Below are 14,541 nucleotides of genomic sequence, written 5' to 3' on the forward strand. Positions count from 1 at the left end.
TCTTTGACCCGTAATCGTCAATGGGGAGCGACTCCATGGAAAGCTGGTTCAAGTTCTGTCGTTATGTCATTGGAAATGGTCCATCCCTCTTCATATTTATATAATGTACTAGTCGCCTGGAGATCTCACCTAGGCTATATATATGGTAACAGGTTACAACACAGTACCATGCAGTGCAGCTTTAAAATACTCTCTATAGATTTCGTTTCTATATCTACATTTCACTGTATTTCTTCTCTAAAGTTTTCTAATCATTTTAATTCATTTATAGTTCCATGACACGGTCATTATATGATTATTAACATGTTCAAGTATCTACTTAAAGTGTCCAGGTGATGGTTGGCAGATATATGAAACATGACGTAAGAAAAAAAACGGGAAAAAATGAATATTTTGCAAGTTTTATATATAGAATATATACATGCATGTATCATTGGAGAGACTCGACGACAGCTTGTGCTTGATTAAGAAATCGATTCTTTTAAACTACTTTAGGTTGAAGTGAGTGAGTGAGAGAGAGAAGAAAGAAAATTGAATTTGGTTAAAATTCATGGAAATGTGTATTTCCGTGGAATTACGGAAAGTTCCGAATAGTTTTCCGATATCTTCAATCGGAAAATCACTCGATCGTGACTTTCCGTCATATCGATCAGAGTGGTCTTGTAAGAAACGACAACAACGAGTAGATCCAACGTTATATTAAGGATCAGATTGTGTGCTTCTACTACTCACATTTCCTGCTGCATAAATATGGGCGGGGCACTTTTAGGTCCTAACGTTAGGCTGACTGTAACTAACAATAACTGACGGAATATGCTGCGTGTCCAGCTCACCAACTGGTACTACCGTTAGGACTAGACTCGTCTGCCAATACATAAGTGTCTCTTTCGGGAGACGATAAAATAAAACACTGACTTATGGTTTTCATAGCCAATCCTCCGGAGTCTACTGTTGTTGTGGCAACTACAACGCTGCGCATGCTCATGTGTAAAGGAAATATGGCGGGCACCTGTGTCAAAGTGGATTAAAACAGGACAGTTGAAGGAACGTGTATAAACAAACAGGCAAGTGTGCATAAATTTGGAGATCACCGACAAGGATAGAGATATCATAAATATGTATTTGTTCACACATAAGTTAATCACAATGAAATTGGAGAGTATGCGAAACATATTATACTGAAGCGACAAGTGAAATCAAGTTCCCTTTGCAGACCAGCCTAACATTTAACAACATCCGGCTGATGAACCCCCGTCAATAAATAAAGTATATTGCACATGACGGTACTAAGAGCGTTATAAAGGTTTATCACGTTTCATATAAATCCTATTGATACGCAACCTACTTCATTTATAAGCATAAAGTAAGGCATAATTCGCGAATGAAAACATATTTCTGGAGAAGTTCGATTGTTGGGGGAGCAGTCATTAATTCAGATTGATATTTGAAAAAGGATTTTTTTTTGTAACTAAGTTTTTAAATCAAATTTGATTCTCATCTAGGTTTTAATATGCATTTGAACATTATTATTTTTATATTGGCAATGGGAAAGAAGCATATATATATAGCTCGAAAGGTACAATTTATAATTGCCATTTAGGCCTAAAGTCGAATAGTAGAAATTAAATGGATCCTTTTTCTTGTATATATATATTATACATCAACTGTCTCCTACAATATTTGTACTGTACTTGCAGTCTATTTTTATTCACAGGGCCCATAATTGCCACTGTCATCAAAAGTTGAAATAAAAAACATTGCTGCTTATTCAGTCTCTAAACTTAAAATTATGGTTTTGTTTCGTATACAATTATACATGTTTTATTTTCTTGAATAAAAGTACAATTAACTCAAATCAATGTAAATTCTAGAGCAATACCGATCTCTAAAGGATTGGATTTACATATTAGTAATAAACATGTACAATTACAATATATAATTACTTTTATGTGCACACACACATATATATGTATATATATATTGGGCAAAGAAGTAATTCAAACAGTGTGAACAATAAGGCTTGTTAAATTTTCGAGGCAATACGCCCTTTATCAAAACACAAAAAATTACAAATACAATCACATAATATATATAAGAAGTACTGGAAATACAATAAAATACAATAAGAATAATGTTCTTGTATATATATATTAATATAGTTGTGATACTTCATGGACCTTAAGCTTATAATTACTATCAATTTGATCACAGACTCCACCTTGCTATCAATATGGTTCACTTTACTATCAAGACTGCTGTTACACCACCACTTCCAATCAGGCCTCCAGATCAGTCCTCAAATTTAGTTACATATTTTGTTCGATTCTTGTGGGGTAACCCTTCGATCCTATTTAAGTTGGAGACTGCAGGGCATCCAGTAGACCCTTGAGGGTATGTTTTTGACTCCCCAAATTTAGATCTGACTCTTGGTTTTGAGGGACTTGTCTATTTGACATATGTTTTGACCCTTCAGATTTCTCAGAAATAGTGATTTGACTTCTGAAATTGCTAAAAGTAAAGGGTCAACTGGATACCCTAAATTTAGACAAAAATTAATGCATAACTTTTTTGAAACTAATCGTAATTTTCAAAAGTCCATTAGCTTGGCATTGAGTCTATTGGAAAGATAACCTTTGAATATGTAGTTTTAAGGTATGATCGATATGGCTTCCAGTAGACACTAGAGTGTGTGTATGTTTGTGACTCTCCAAAATGAGATTTGACTTTTGGGTTTGAAGGGATAAGTATATTTGACATGATGACTTGACCCTTCAGATTTCATAGAAATAGTTATTTTACTTCTGATATTGCTAAAAATTAAGGGTCAACTACATATAGATGTCCTGATGACCTTGTCAAAAAAGGTCTAAGAGTTACTTTTCTGAGACCTAGGCTCACAATCTTCCCCATGATGGAAAGTTTTAAAAGTTGGCAACTATATAATGCATCTCACCATATTTAACATACTAAATGCACTGTGTTCTTACAAAAACACAAAAGGGATTCACTTTTTAAAACCATGTACAGGGAAAGGTTTCCATGTGAAATCTTGGTGGAAAAGATCACTTTTCTTGTTCATTTACATGCCTTTATATATCATTATGTAGCAAAACAATCTAGAATATTTAGTTATAAGAGACTGAAGATAATATTGGCAGATCAGTGAGGTATATATGTAAGGAACTTGGTATGTTTCATTTAGTGCACTCATCTTTTCCTGAAAATAGATGGGATGCTAATATGGACAGGAGCAATTATCGGGTCAATTAAAGTGTATATGCCTCTTTGCGAGACATTAACAAGAAAAACTGGTCTGCAGGGTTTGCATTAACACTTATTTTTTGAAAATTACAGACAGTATTTCATATAAATATGTATTGATTGGTTTGTGACCAAATCAAAGGCTTAGTGCCATACTCCATGAAGAGTAAATTAACCTGAATCTATATTCAACTATTACAGGTGAAGATGGCAGATGAGGCTGAGTTAAACACTAAATCCAGGAAGTTAAAATCTAGTTCCACCCGTCATCTGACCAAAAATGACAAGAAAATTCTTGGTCAAAATACGGAGAGAAAGAAGGAGGTGGTGGCTTCTCAGGAGAAGTACAGCACCAACAAAATGAGGACATACAACAGTGCCTGGACACCGGTGGTTCACAAACCTTCCAATGAAATGGTGATATTCTAAGGCTATTAGTAGATCCTATCAGACAAGAAGTGATGTAAATCTTCTATATTATTTCTGGGGTGTGAATTTTTCTTTTTCACACACAATTATTTGTTGTTTCAACCTAACAAAAAGCTGTTTATCTGCTGACCCTTCCATAGATTTAAAGGGAAAAGGGGAATATGTTTTAAAATTTTGCTAGACAGTAACAAGATGTGCAAGATGTTATAATTACAATTGCTTATGTTATAAGCAATGAAAATAGTTTCGATTTATGGACTGATGTGATGTAATGGATTTTTTTTTTCATTTTTCAGATATTTCATGAAAGACGGGATCTGGTATCTCATTGGGTAAGGAAAGTTCTCATCATTTTAAGATTGTATGTTATCAATAAAACCTAAGTTATGTATCAAAGGTTTATCATCAGTGAAATAGTTAAATAGGAATAAACCTATGTTGTGATGTATTTGTTCCAGTTTGACCTTTGGTCGGACTCCCAGAGGAAGCGGTTCTTTGATGTGGTGTTCCAGCAGTGCCGACGTAACCAGTACAAGTTTGTACAGAAGTGGTTCCAGGAGCGGGTCCCACTTCAACACCTAGACTTCACCACTGTACTGCCTCGCTTTCTCAGTGTGTACATCTTCTCTTTCCTGGAACCCCAGAGTCTGTGTAGAGCTGGACAGGCAAGCTGGCATTGGAAGTTCCTCACAGCACAGGTATAACACACCGAAAAACAATACATGTATGTGGTGTTTTTACTGATCAGGATCAATGAACTGTGATACAAATTACTGTACTCATCTGGACTTATCTGGCATAATACTTTTTATGATAGCATTTTGTAAGATAAAAGTTTCACGAAATCAATGAAATATGAAACATCCATTGATTATGTCTCTGACCTGATACTTAGATACAAACTTATCATCTGTTAATGGGAAGAGGAAGCATTGAAACTGAGTCTGGTATTTTAGACTGTAATATAAAGTCAGTAAATCAATTGTGTATTTAAAGGATGAAATATGGATGCCAAAATGTTTGAAGTATGGTTGGATCATTCCTTATAAAGCTGCCAAGAATGAGTATGGAGCCTGGAAACAGCATTATGTGTTGTGTGTACACTCTCAGGGCTATATTCCAGCTAATGATGTGGTAAATATCACACTATTTCACTTCATTCACTATACACTAAATTTGTTACTCCAGACTTGACCACAACATCACTAAAATAAGATGTTTTAAGTAGCCTCTTGTCAGAGAGTTTATCTTCAATTGTAAAATGATCTGTTCTTTTGTTCTAATGTCAGTATTCATGCAGAAACTGTCATGTAGGCCTCAAATAAAACATCTCTATTGATGATTTGCAGCACACAAAGACTTATACCAAAGTACAGATTGATGTTTAAATGATAAGGACTAAGATGAGAATAGTTTAAATAGATTAACAAGGTAAAAAGATCTGATGTTCAACTTTTGATTTAAACTGCTTTCACTTAAGAACTCCAGTGGTGGGATAGGTGTCAATCAGACTCCTTCATTGTCCACAAAGAGGACAAAGTCAGCACCAAGATCCGGCCGACTCTCACCCTCAACCAGTAGTAAGCTATAGCCCTTTTATATCTCAAATAGTATCACTCTTTATTGTATCACAGCTGATTTTCTGCATTTGTTCAAGAATTACATCAGGTATCAATACTGCTGTTTACCTCAACTAAACAGTTTATTGTGAAATATAGATAATTATTTTTACATGTAATGCTAATTTGAATTTCGAAAATGAAACATATAGTACATGGATTATAAACATAGCCTGAATTTAAATTTCATAGTGCTCACTGACATCCACTTTCGGTCCTAATGTTTGATGTTTATCGATACCAGGACGTAACATGGATGTTAGACCTCCATGGGTGGGTGTGTCTCAGAAACCAAAAGATTTAGACAAGTCCTTCCATGCCTTCCTTCATGGATACAACCCCAATGATCCAAATATCCCAAAGACTGCCCTCATCCTCCATAACAAGTGGGGAATCCCGAAGAAACATCATGAACAAGTTGTAAGCCGATCCCAGGATTTTGAGCTAGGCCTTGATTCTTACAAGAGGAAGGATGGCCATAGGACTCTCACAGTATGTTGATATTAATTAGAAAAAAAGATGTTTGCATTTTGTTCAATTTTAGAATGTTTCCAGCAGTCATTTTGCAGGAAGCTACAGTACAGAGCTTATTTTAATCATCGGTGTGGGATTTATCATGATAGAGTTCCATACATTTGTTTTTGGTTACTATGCAGAAATAAATATTTCTGAATAATTTGAATTTTTTGCAGAATTTTGCAGTATAACTCACAGTATAAGAAAATTCTTTATTTTAGTAAAAGCTTTCATGTAATGGTGTTAGACTTATGTACAATAATTTCTTTATTATATTGGGTAATCACTGAAGATGTTGGTAAATGTCCACAATCATTACTCTATATAGTTTCAGTTTAGGATTGATTTACATTAGCTATATAGGGGAACAGGCTCTAAATATTAAAGAGAGAGAGAAAACATTGAATATTTAATGCCAATTTATTTCAGGATAACAAAGTGACATTGTCAGGTGTCACAATGCTAGAGGGTCAAGTAAGTTCCTCACCACATACAGACCCAACAGCATGTCATTGTTGGACTGAATCTAGTGTCCGCTAATATGTGGTGATCCAAGTTACTTCCCATATTTTCCAAACAACTCCACTCTGCTGTACATGTACTAAGTTTAAATCAGCGTTGAATGGTTTTAAATTGGATTGAAGAATAAATTACAGAATTAATTTCTTTGTGATATTCACTCATCACTTTTATGTGTGGGGGGGGGGGGGGGGTGGAGGTGTGTCCTAATTTCATACCTGTGCTATATTTATGTAACAATATAATCCTTTTGAATGGGATGAAGAGAAATGGATGGTAAACAGAATATATTATTACATGTATATAAAAACAGGAAAGCCGTCTCTATAAAAATAAAAAATGAGTGTTGCAATATTTCTTATAACCTATACTACAGATTTGTTTTTAGTTAGAATATAGAGGTTTCTTATTTATTTTGTTGCAAACATGTTAATAATGTGGAATCAATTGTAATTGGAATTTTTGTAGAGTTTTATGGGAGTATATATATGAAATATTGTGTGGAATGTGAATTGGTGAAATAAGGGAAGAACTTGGATAGTAATGTGTTGTATGTAGTGAAATAAAATGTATCATCTCCAATCAAAATTGCATGAATCTGTTTTAGTATGTCAGGGCTGTAAAAATTACTTTGACACATTAAAACACTGTTTAAAAGTTTTGTATTTAATTAACAATGTAATAATACTGGTACTTGTATCAGTAATGCCAGTAATACAATAGCTAATATTTTTGTTTTGTTAATGTGAAGCTAAACATATTGATTACCTGCTCACACCTGTAGACATGATAATGGAATAAAAAATCATAAACCACTGTTGTCTCTGGCTAAACCATCAGGAGCCCTTTTTTCCTCTGAATGAACCTAGCATGTTGAATAACATTTATACATTAATACTTCATCAACAATTTAATTCATTAGTTTTTTTCAGTACAGTTTTTTTTATATCTGTTTAATATATTTTTGTCCATATTTTGTAAGCTTTCCCCATTGCATGGCTATTTTCATTCCTGTTTAAATACCATTCAGGTCATCAGAGTAATTACCACAATTTTTTTTATTTTATTTGTTATTCCTGTCTCACAAACTTCTGTTAATATTTTTTATTTAACCATGAATACCTAACATGGTGCAACTCATGAAATGAGTTTGTGTTAGGTGTTACAAGTACAAATTAAAGTACAGATAAAAAAGATGCAAACTAAAGAATAGATAGATTTTTTCTTCCTTTTACATTTTATTTTTTTTTCTTCATTTCTTAAATACATGTTTATGTAAATGTGCGGAAGCATAAAGTTATAATTAACTAAATAAAAGAACTGCTTTGTTTGCCAGTCTGGAGAAGACTATGACCTGAAGCGTTTGTCTCAGCGCAAGTCACTGAAGGACACCATGGATTTAGTTAACATGGAGGAAAATCGTGTGAAACAGCTAGTGGATACAGAATGGTACCCTCCTCACAGGACACGAGTTCAAAAGTAAGTACAACCTCCACAAGCTCCTCAGAGACACAAGTAAGAAAGCAAGTAACACCTCCTCCCCTCCCCCTCTCCAGCCCTCATCTCACAGGATATGGAAAAAGAAAGTAAACCCCTCCTGTTTCCCATACACTCAAAGGATACAGGTACCAGGTACAGAAGTATACACTCGCTTCTCAACCCTCTACCTTCATAGTATACTAGTACAGATGTAAGTACCCTCTCCTCAACCCCCTCCCCTTATAGGACACCAGTATAGATGTAAGTACCCTCTCCTCAACCCCCTCCCCTTATAGGACACCAGTACAGATGTAAGTACCCTCTCCCCAACCCCCTCCCCTTATAGGACACCAGTACAGATGTAAGTACCCTCTCCTCAACCCCCTCCCCTTATAGGACACCAGTACAGATGTAAGTACCCTCTCCTCAACCCCCTCCCCTTATAGGACACCAGTACAGATGTAAGTACCCTCTCCCTCAACCCCCTCCCCTTATAGGACACCAGTACAGATGTAAGTACCCTCTCCTCAACCCCCTCCCCTTATAGGACACCAGTACAGATGTAAGTACCCTCTCCCCAACCCCCTCCCCTTATAGGACATGAGTATAGATGTAAGTACCCTCTCCTCAACCCCCTCCCCTTATAGGACACCAGTACAGATTTAAGTACCCTCTCCTCAACCCCCTCCCCTTATAGGACACCAGTACAGATGTAAGTACCCTCTCCCCAACCCCCTCCCCTTATAGGACACCAGTACAGATTTAAGTACCCTCTCCCCAACCCCCTCCCCTTATAGGACACCAGTACAGATGTAAGTACCCCCTCCTCAACCCCCTCCCCTTGTAGGACAAAAATACAGATGATAGTACCCTCTCCCCCACCCCTCTCCCCCACCCTATCCCCTCATAGGATACCAGTACAGAAAGGTGATGTAATTGTAAAAAAAAAAACTTAAATAATATCAACAAGCTCACTGAATATGAACCATACCCATCTGTTTTTTCCTTTTTATCTAACATTCAAATTACTTTTTAGAAATACATGAACCAAGCATTGTTTGTGTTACCCACAGGCCTGATATGACCAAAGGTGTCTTTCCCTACAACATCAACCAGACTGAATCCGACCCCAAAGGTCAATTACAGGTGGAAAAACCTCGAGTAGTCTTCATCTCCTCAAGGGTACCAGCAGCTGATGTAAGTTATTGTCTGATGAAGAATATGACATGTTTCTGTTCTTTCCTTAGAGATGTATACAACTATTGGGTATAAAAACACTACTCAAAATACAATGTATAATTAAGAAATAATTAACGATGATTCGTGTATTATTGCAGGATATACAACGAGGACGAGGATATTTTGCAATTGAATTAATAACGCAGGCTGCAGGCCTGAGTTATTAATTAAAATTGCAAAATATCCGAGTCTGAGTTGTATATCCTGCAACAATACACGAGTCAATGTTGATTATTTCTATTCTACCATGTACTGTTTAGTTCTTAGATCGACCCTCTTTCTAATAGAAAAACAGCAAAGAAACCCCGAGAAAACCTTGTAATTTATTTCTTGAGTATTGCATTTTTTGTTGATGAAATATACAGGCAATACAGTACTACGATCAAGAGCATCTTTCATATGGCATTGATTTTGAAAAGAAAAAAAAGGATAAAAAAAAAAGAAAAAAAAAGGTGGGCCTCCGTAGGATTCAACTCGCGTCGTGTTAAAAATTAACGAAAGACTAACCCATTAGCCCACTCGGCTATAGTAACCTTTTATAAAACGGGTGAATATTAGATATATAAAATTGTTACAGCCGTGACTCCTGACCGTGTATTATTGGCACGAGCGTGGGTTATTGGAAAATAATACATGGTTTTAAACCAATCAAAACTGGCGTTACATAGCAAACATGGTAGAATTGTTGTTTTATTGCTTACTTGTAGACTTATTGGGTAGATTAGTTTAGTTGGTAACATCTGTTGTTTTAAAACTTCTCCTAGATGAGTGATATTCCCTATTTCCCTTTACATGGCCCCTGTGTCTGTAAACCCCTGCTAGATGTGTGATAATCCCTATTTCCCTTGACATGGCCCCTGTGTCTGTAACCCCTGCTAGATGTGTGATATTTACCTATTTCCCTTTACATGCCCCTGTGTCTGTAAACCCCTGCTAGATGTGTGATATTTACCTATTTCCCTTTACATGGCCCCTGTGTCTTGTCTGTAAACCCCTGCTAGATGTGTGATATTCCCTATTTCCCTTTACATGGCCCCTGTGTCTGTAAACCCCTGCTAGATGTGTGATAATCCCTATTTCCCTTGACATGGCCCCTGTACGTGTCTGTTGTCTGTAAACCCCTGCTAGATGTGTGATAATCCCTATTTCCCTTTACATGGCCCCTGTGTCTGTTGTCTGTAAACCCCTGCTAGATGTGTGATATTCCCTATTTCCCTTTACATGGCCCCTGTGTCTGTAAACCCCTGCTAGATGTGTGATAATCCCTATTTCCCTTTACATGGCCCCTGTGTCTGTTGTCTGTAAACCCCTGCTAGATGTGTGATATTCCCTATTTCCCTTTACATGGCCCCTGTGTCTGTAAACCCCTGCTAGATGTGTGATATTCCCTATTTCCCTTTACATGGCCCCTGTGTCTGTTGTCTGTAAACCTCTGCTAGATGTGTGATATTCCCTATTTCCCTTGACATGGCCCCTGTGTCTGTAAACCTCTGCTAGATGTGTGATATTCCCTATTTCCCTTTACATGGCCCCTGTGTCTGTAAACCCCTGCTAGATGTTTGATATTCCCTATTTCCCTTGACATGGCCCCTGTGTCTGTTGTCTTTAAACCCCTGCTAGATGTTTGATATTCCCTATTTCCCTTGACATGGCCCCTGTGTCTGTAAACCCCTGCTAGATGTGTGATATTCCCTATTTCCCTTTACATGGCCCCTGTGTCTGTAAACCCCTGCTAGATGTTTGATATTCCCTATTTCCCTTTACATGGCCCCTGTGTCTGTTGTCTTTAAACCCCTGCTAGATGTGTGATATTCCTATTTCCCTTGACATGGCCCCTGTGTCTGTTGTCTGTTAACCCCTGCTAGATGTGTGATATTTACCTATTTCCCTTTACATGGCCCCTGTGTCTGTTGTCTGTAAACCTCTGCTAGATGTGTGATATTTACCTATTTCCCTTTACATGGCCCCTGTTGTCTGTAAACCCCTGCTAGATGTGCGAGATTCCCTATTTCAGTAGTCTCAGTGTCTGTTGTTTACAACAGATACCCATTTCAGGAGTACCGCCATTTGGAGGGTCATGCCATCTGCCTGTTACACATTGAGATCTCTGTAGTAGAGTTATTTACTGACAACAAGGTTTTAAAGTCCCTTGCAGTTATTCTTATGCTTGTTAGTGTGGCTACCATTAAAGATATACAGTTGCTTTTCCAAATATTGGTTTGTAGTCTGTTACATATACTCAGCATCTATATTAATGACAAGGAGTACAGCTGTATACTAATTAAAAGTTTTGTTTGGGTAGGTGTGTCGCACTTTGTTGTAGTGTACCGTATTTGTTATCTACATATATTTAAAGTGTATTTTCCCTGTCAGTTACTAGCTGATGCTGTGCTGTTTGGAGTTATCCCAGTGGTGTATGAGTATGAAGGAACTACAACAGAAACACTCCTTCTAAAACTGGAGAAGGCACTCCAAGGGAGACAAGCACAGTGAGTTTATTTATTGTATGAACTGTTGTAATCTTATCTATTCAGTTGTATTATCTGAATCTATATTAATTTTATATAAATTTCAACAATAGATATAACAATGAAAGGTAGTGCTATAGATATCCTAAGAATCTTGCAATGTCCAATGAGCCTATATAGAAGATGATTTGGTTATAGAAATAGGGTGATGGTGATTTTGTCAAGCAGTCATTCTGGCAAAAACATTTAACATTTCCCCCATTATAGGTAGATATAACTCTTAAACGAAGGGGTTATTTTCAGTTGTTCAGGAGTGTAATTGGAGAAATGGATATGGTTGTTCTCAAATGACTTCATATAACTTAAAATTTTAATACATCATTGTTCTTTCCCACAGGAGCATTGGCCTATTCTGCCATAGCCAGGAGCCTGGAGAATTACGATTGGTCCAGAATTGCACTGTTACTTTGGATACACTAGATGTGTCCTATGTCTCCCAGTTCTTTGAGACAGTGGCTGACCGCATTATACCACCAAACAAGGGTGGACAACTGGATGTGTTTGTCCCGCTCGCAGCATCAGGTATACAAGTTTTCTCTCATCAGTATTTAACAAGTGTCTGGACATTAATTCTATAGGAATAGATTATTATGTATTGCCTCGCACTGACTTCTGTTTAAACCTTCAAGTATACAATAATCTAAACTAAATGAAAATAAAAACTGAAAAGGGGAGAAAAAAGAAAAATACTTGGTCTCAGATTGAGAAGGATTTTTCCCCCTACATTTCCCTTTGTAATCTAGATTCATGCTTGTTAATTGTTACTTTGAACTTGGCTGGTGTTTGCACTAATTGCCATGCACCAACATAAAACAGGACTTCAGAACCATATCTTTTGAGCTCTAATGCATATACTGTACCTCCATTTATTTGGCCCAGTGTTTATTGCACGTGTAACTGATTAATTGTAAATGCTCAGGGGCCGCGGTGGCCGAGTGGTTAAGGTGTCCCGACGCTTTATCACTAGCCCTCCACCTCTGGGTTGCGAGTTCGAAACCTACGTGGGGCAGTTACCAGGTACTGACTGTAGGCCGGTGGTTTTTCTCCGGGTACTCCGGCTTTCCTCCACCTCCAAAACCTGGCATGTCCTTAAATGACCCTGGCTGTTAATAGGACGTTAAACAAAAACAAACATCTTTTGATTATATAAGTTTGTGTTGTTCTACAGAGCCAGGCCTAGAGATGTTGATACAACTGAGTGTGATGACAGGCATGCAGTTGTCTTCCCCTACTGGGATCATAGGCTACTACAACCATGGTAAGTTCTCATATTTATGGTAAGTTCTCATATTTATGGTAAGTTCTCATATTTATGGTAAGTTCTCATATTTACCTAACATTGTCTTGATAAAACAAGTATGGCAGCCTTGATAATTACATCACCTATAAATTCCCAGAAGACCTTTGATTTCAGAAATTGAATCTTGCCTATCTCTGTATTGAGGTTCACATTGGTCTCCATGGCAATATATTTTAAACACCATTTAAGATTCTATGACTTTTCATGAAAATATTGCTGTAACATACAAATCACAATTTCCGACAGGGCTAGCAGTAGTTTTATTTCAGGTTGTTTTTTCTTGCTGGGACTTACGATATAATGTCACAGACTACGTATAATGTGAAAACATTAAAAGTAAAACTAAAAATGTCTTGATGGAAAAAGCAACTTTGAATTTTTTATGTGATTACTGATGATTGTTTAGATCATATCAAGGTTTGTTCATTATGGTCTGTTTTTGTCAGGAAAACATCTCATTGTCACTGTATCACATAGAGTACTTGACCGTAGTCTTGGTTGTACCACACAAAGTACTTGACAGTAGCCTTGGGTTGTACCACACAAAGTATTTGACAGTAGTCCTGAGTTGTATCACATAAAGTACTTGACAGTAGTCTTGGTTGTACCACACAAAGTACTTGACAGTAGTCTTGGGTTGTACCACACAAAGTACTTGACAGTAGTCTTGGGTTGTACCACACAAAGTACTTGACAGTAGTCTTGGTTGTACCACACAAAGTACTTGACCGTAGTCTTGGTTGTACCACACAAAGTACTTGACAGTAGTCTTGGGTTGTACCACACAAAGTACTTGACAGTAGTCTTGGGTTGTACCACACAAAGTACTTGACAGTAGTCTTGGTTGTACCACACAAAGTACTTGACCGTAGTCTTGGTTGTACCACACAAAGTACTTGACAGTAGTCTTGGGTTGTACCACACAAAGTACTTGACAGTAGTCTTGGGTTGTATCACACAAAGTACTTGACAGTAGTCTTGGGTTGCTGGTTCAAAGGTTGTTATTGCTATCTCTCACAAAGAAATGGACAGATCTTTCTTACCTTGGATCTTCATTTTGTAACATCTTTTTTGTTTTGAAATATGCAAAACATAATACTGTCTTGGATAAAAAATTTACAGCTCTCTTAAGTAAATCGTTTCAATTTTGAAACATTTCAAGATGGGTCTCAGGATAACAATTTAAACATAAATACTGCATTTGAGATTCATGTACACTTTCAAAAGTTGGCACCAAGATCCCTCTGGGATCACTTATTATAACATTCTATATACTCTATACTTTTCTTTAGTGAATTGCTCCTGTATAAAATGGCTTGTTTTTCCAGTTAATAGTGACTGGCTGTTGCCTTATAAGGAAGGTCCGCCACCATCTATGTATTTCTGTACATCTAAACTGGATGTGTGGACCAACACTGCTGACCAAGCCAAGGAAGCGCTAGGTACCTGTAAGAAACTGCTGTCTCCTTACTTCGAGAAAACACACAAGGATATTGTGTCTCAGCTGACAGGTAGGTTATAAAGAGGATATTGTGTCTCAATCGACAGATAGGTTATTCACACCTGTTGAGCAGAACAGGAAGTCGGTACAAACAATACAGAAGAGTTAAAAGTAAGATTTCATTAAATATAGAATTAAGTTTTGTATTGA

At 36.9% G+C, this 14,541-nt stretch overlaps 1 protein-coding gene across 2 annotated transcripts in view; it reads left to right on the forward strand.

Moving 5' to 3' along the window:
• Positions 1 to 915: 915 nt before the first annotated feature.
• LOC117327943 (epithelial cell-transforming sequence 2 oncogene-like) overlaps positions 916 to 14,541 on the forward strand; it is a 56,652-nt gene continuing 43,026 nt past the window's right edge. Inside the window, exons 1-14 of one of the 2 annotated variants that reach the window (XM_033885195.1) lie at positions 916 to 1,064; positions 3,463 to 3,678; positions 3,987 to 4,022; positions 4,149 to 4,388; positions 4,687 to 4,824; positions 5,171 to 5,270; positions 5,554 to 5,801; positions 6,255 to 6,299; positions 7,681 to 7,823; positions 8,897 to 9,020; positions 11,436 to 11,551; positions 11,928 to 12,112; positions 12,759 to 12,848; positions 14,219 to 14,401. In XM_033885195.1, coding sequence (XP_033741086.1) covers positions 3,469 to 3,678; positions 3,987 to 4,022; positions 4,149 to 4,388; positions 4,687 to 4,824; positions 5,171 to 5,270; positions 5,554 to 5,801; positions 6,255 to 6,299; positions 7,681 to 7,823; positions 8,897 to 9,020; positions 11,436 to 11,551; positions 11,928 to 12,112; positions 12,759 to 12,848; positions 14,219 to 14,401 — 1,858 coding nt within the window. In that variant the 5' untranslated portion in view covers positions 916 to 1,064; positions 3,463 to 3,468. The remainder of the gene's footprint in view (positions 1,065 to 3,462; positions 3,679 to 3,986; positions 4,023 to 4,148; positions 4,389 to 4,686; positions 4,825 to 5,170; positions 5,271 to 5,553; positions 5,802 to 6,254; positions 6,300 to 7,680; positions 7,824 to 8,896; positions 9,021 to 11,435; positions 11,552 to 11,927; positions 12,113 to 12,758; positions 12,849 to 14,218; positions 14,402 to 14,541) is intronic. The other variant, XM_033885196.1, reaches the window with a different exon arrangement.

Source organism: Pecten maximus, chromosome 5 (assembly GCF_902652985.1).
Source record: "Pecten maximus chromosome 5, xPecMax1.1, whole genome shotgun sequence".
In the NCBI taxonomy this organism is placed as follows: domain Eukaryota; kingdom Metazoa; phylum Mollusca; class Bivalvia; order Pectinida; family Pectinidae; genus Pecten; species Pecten maximus.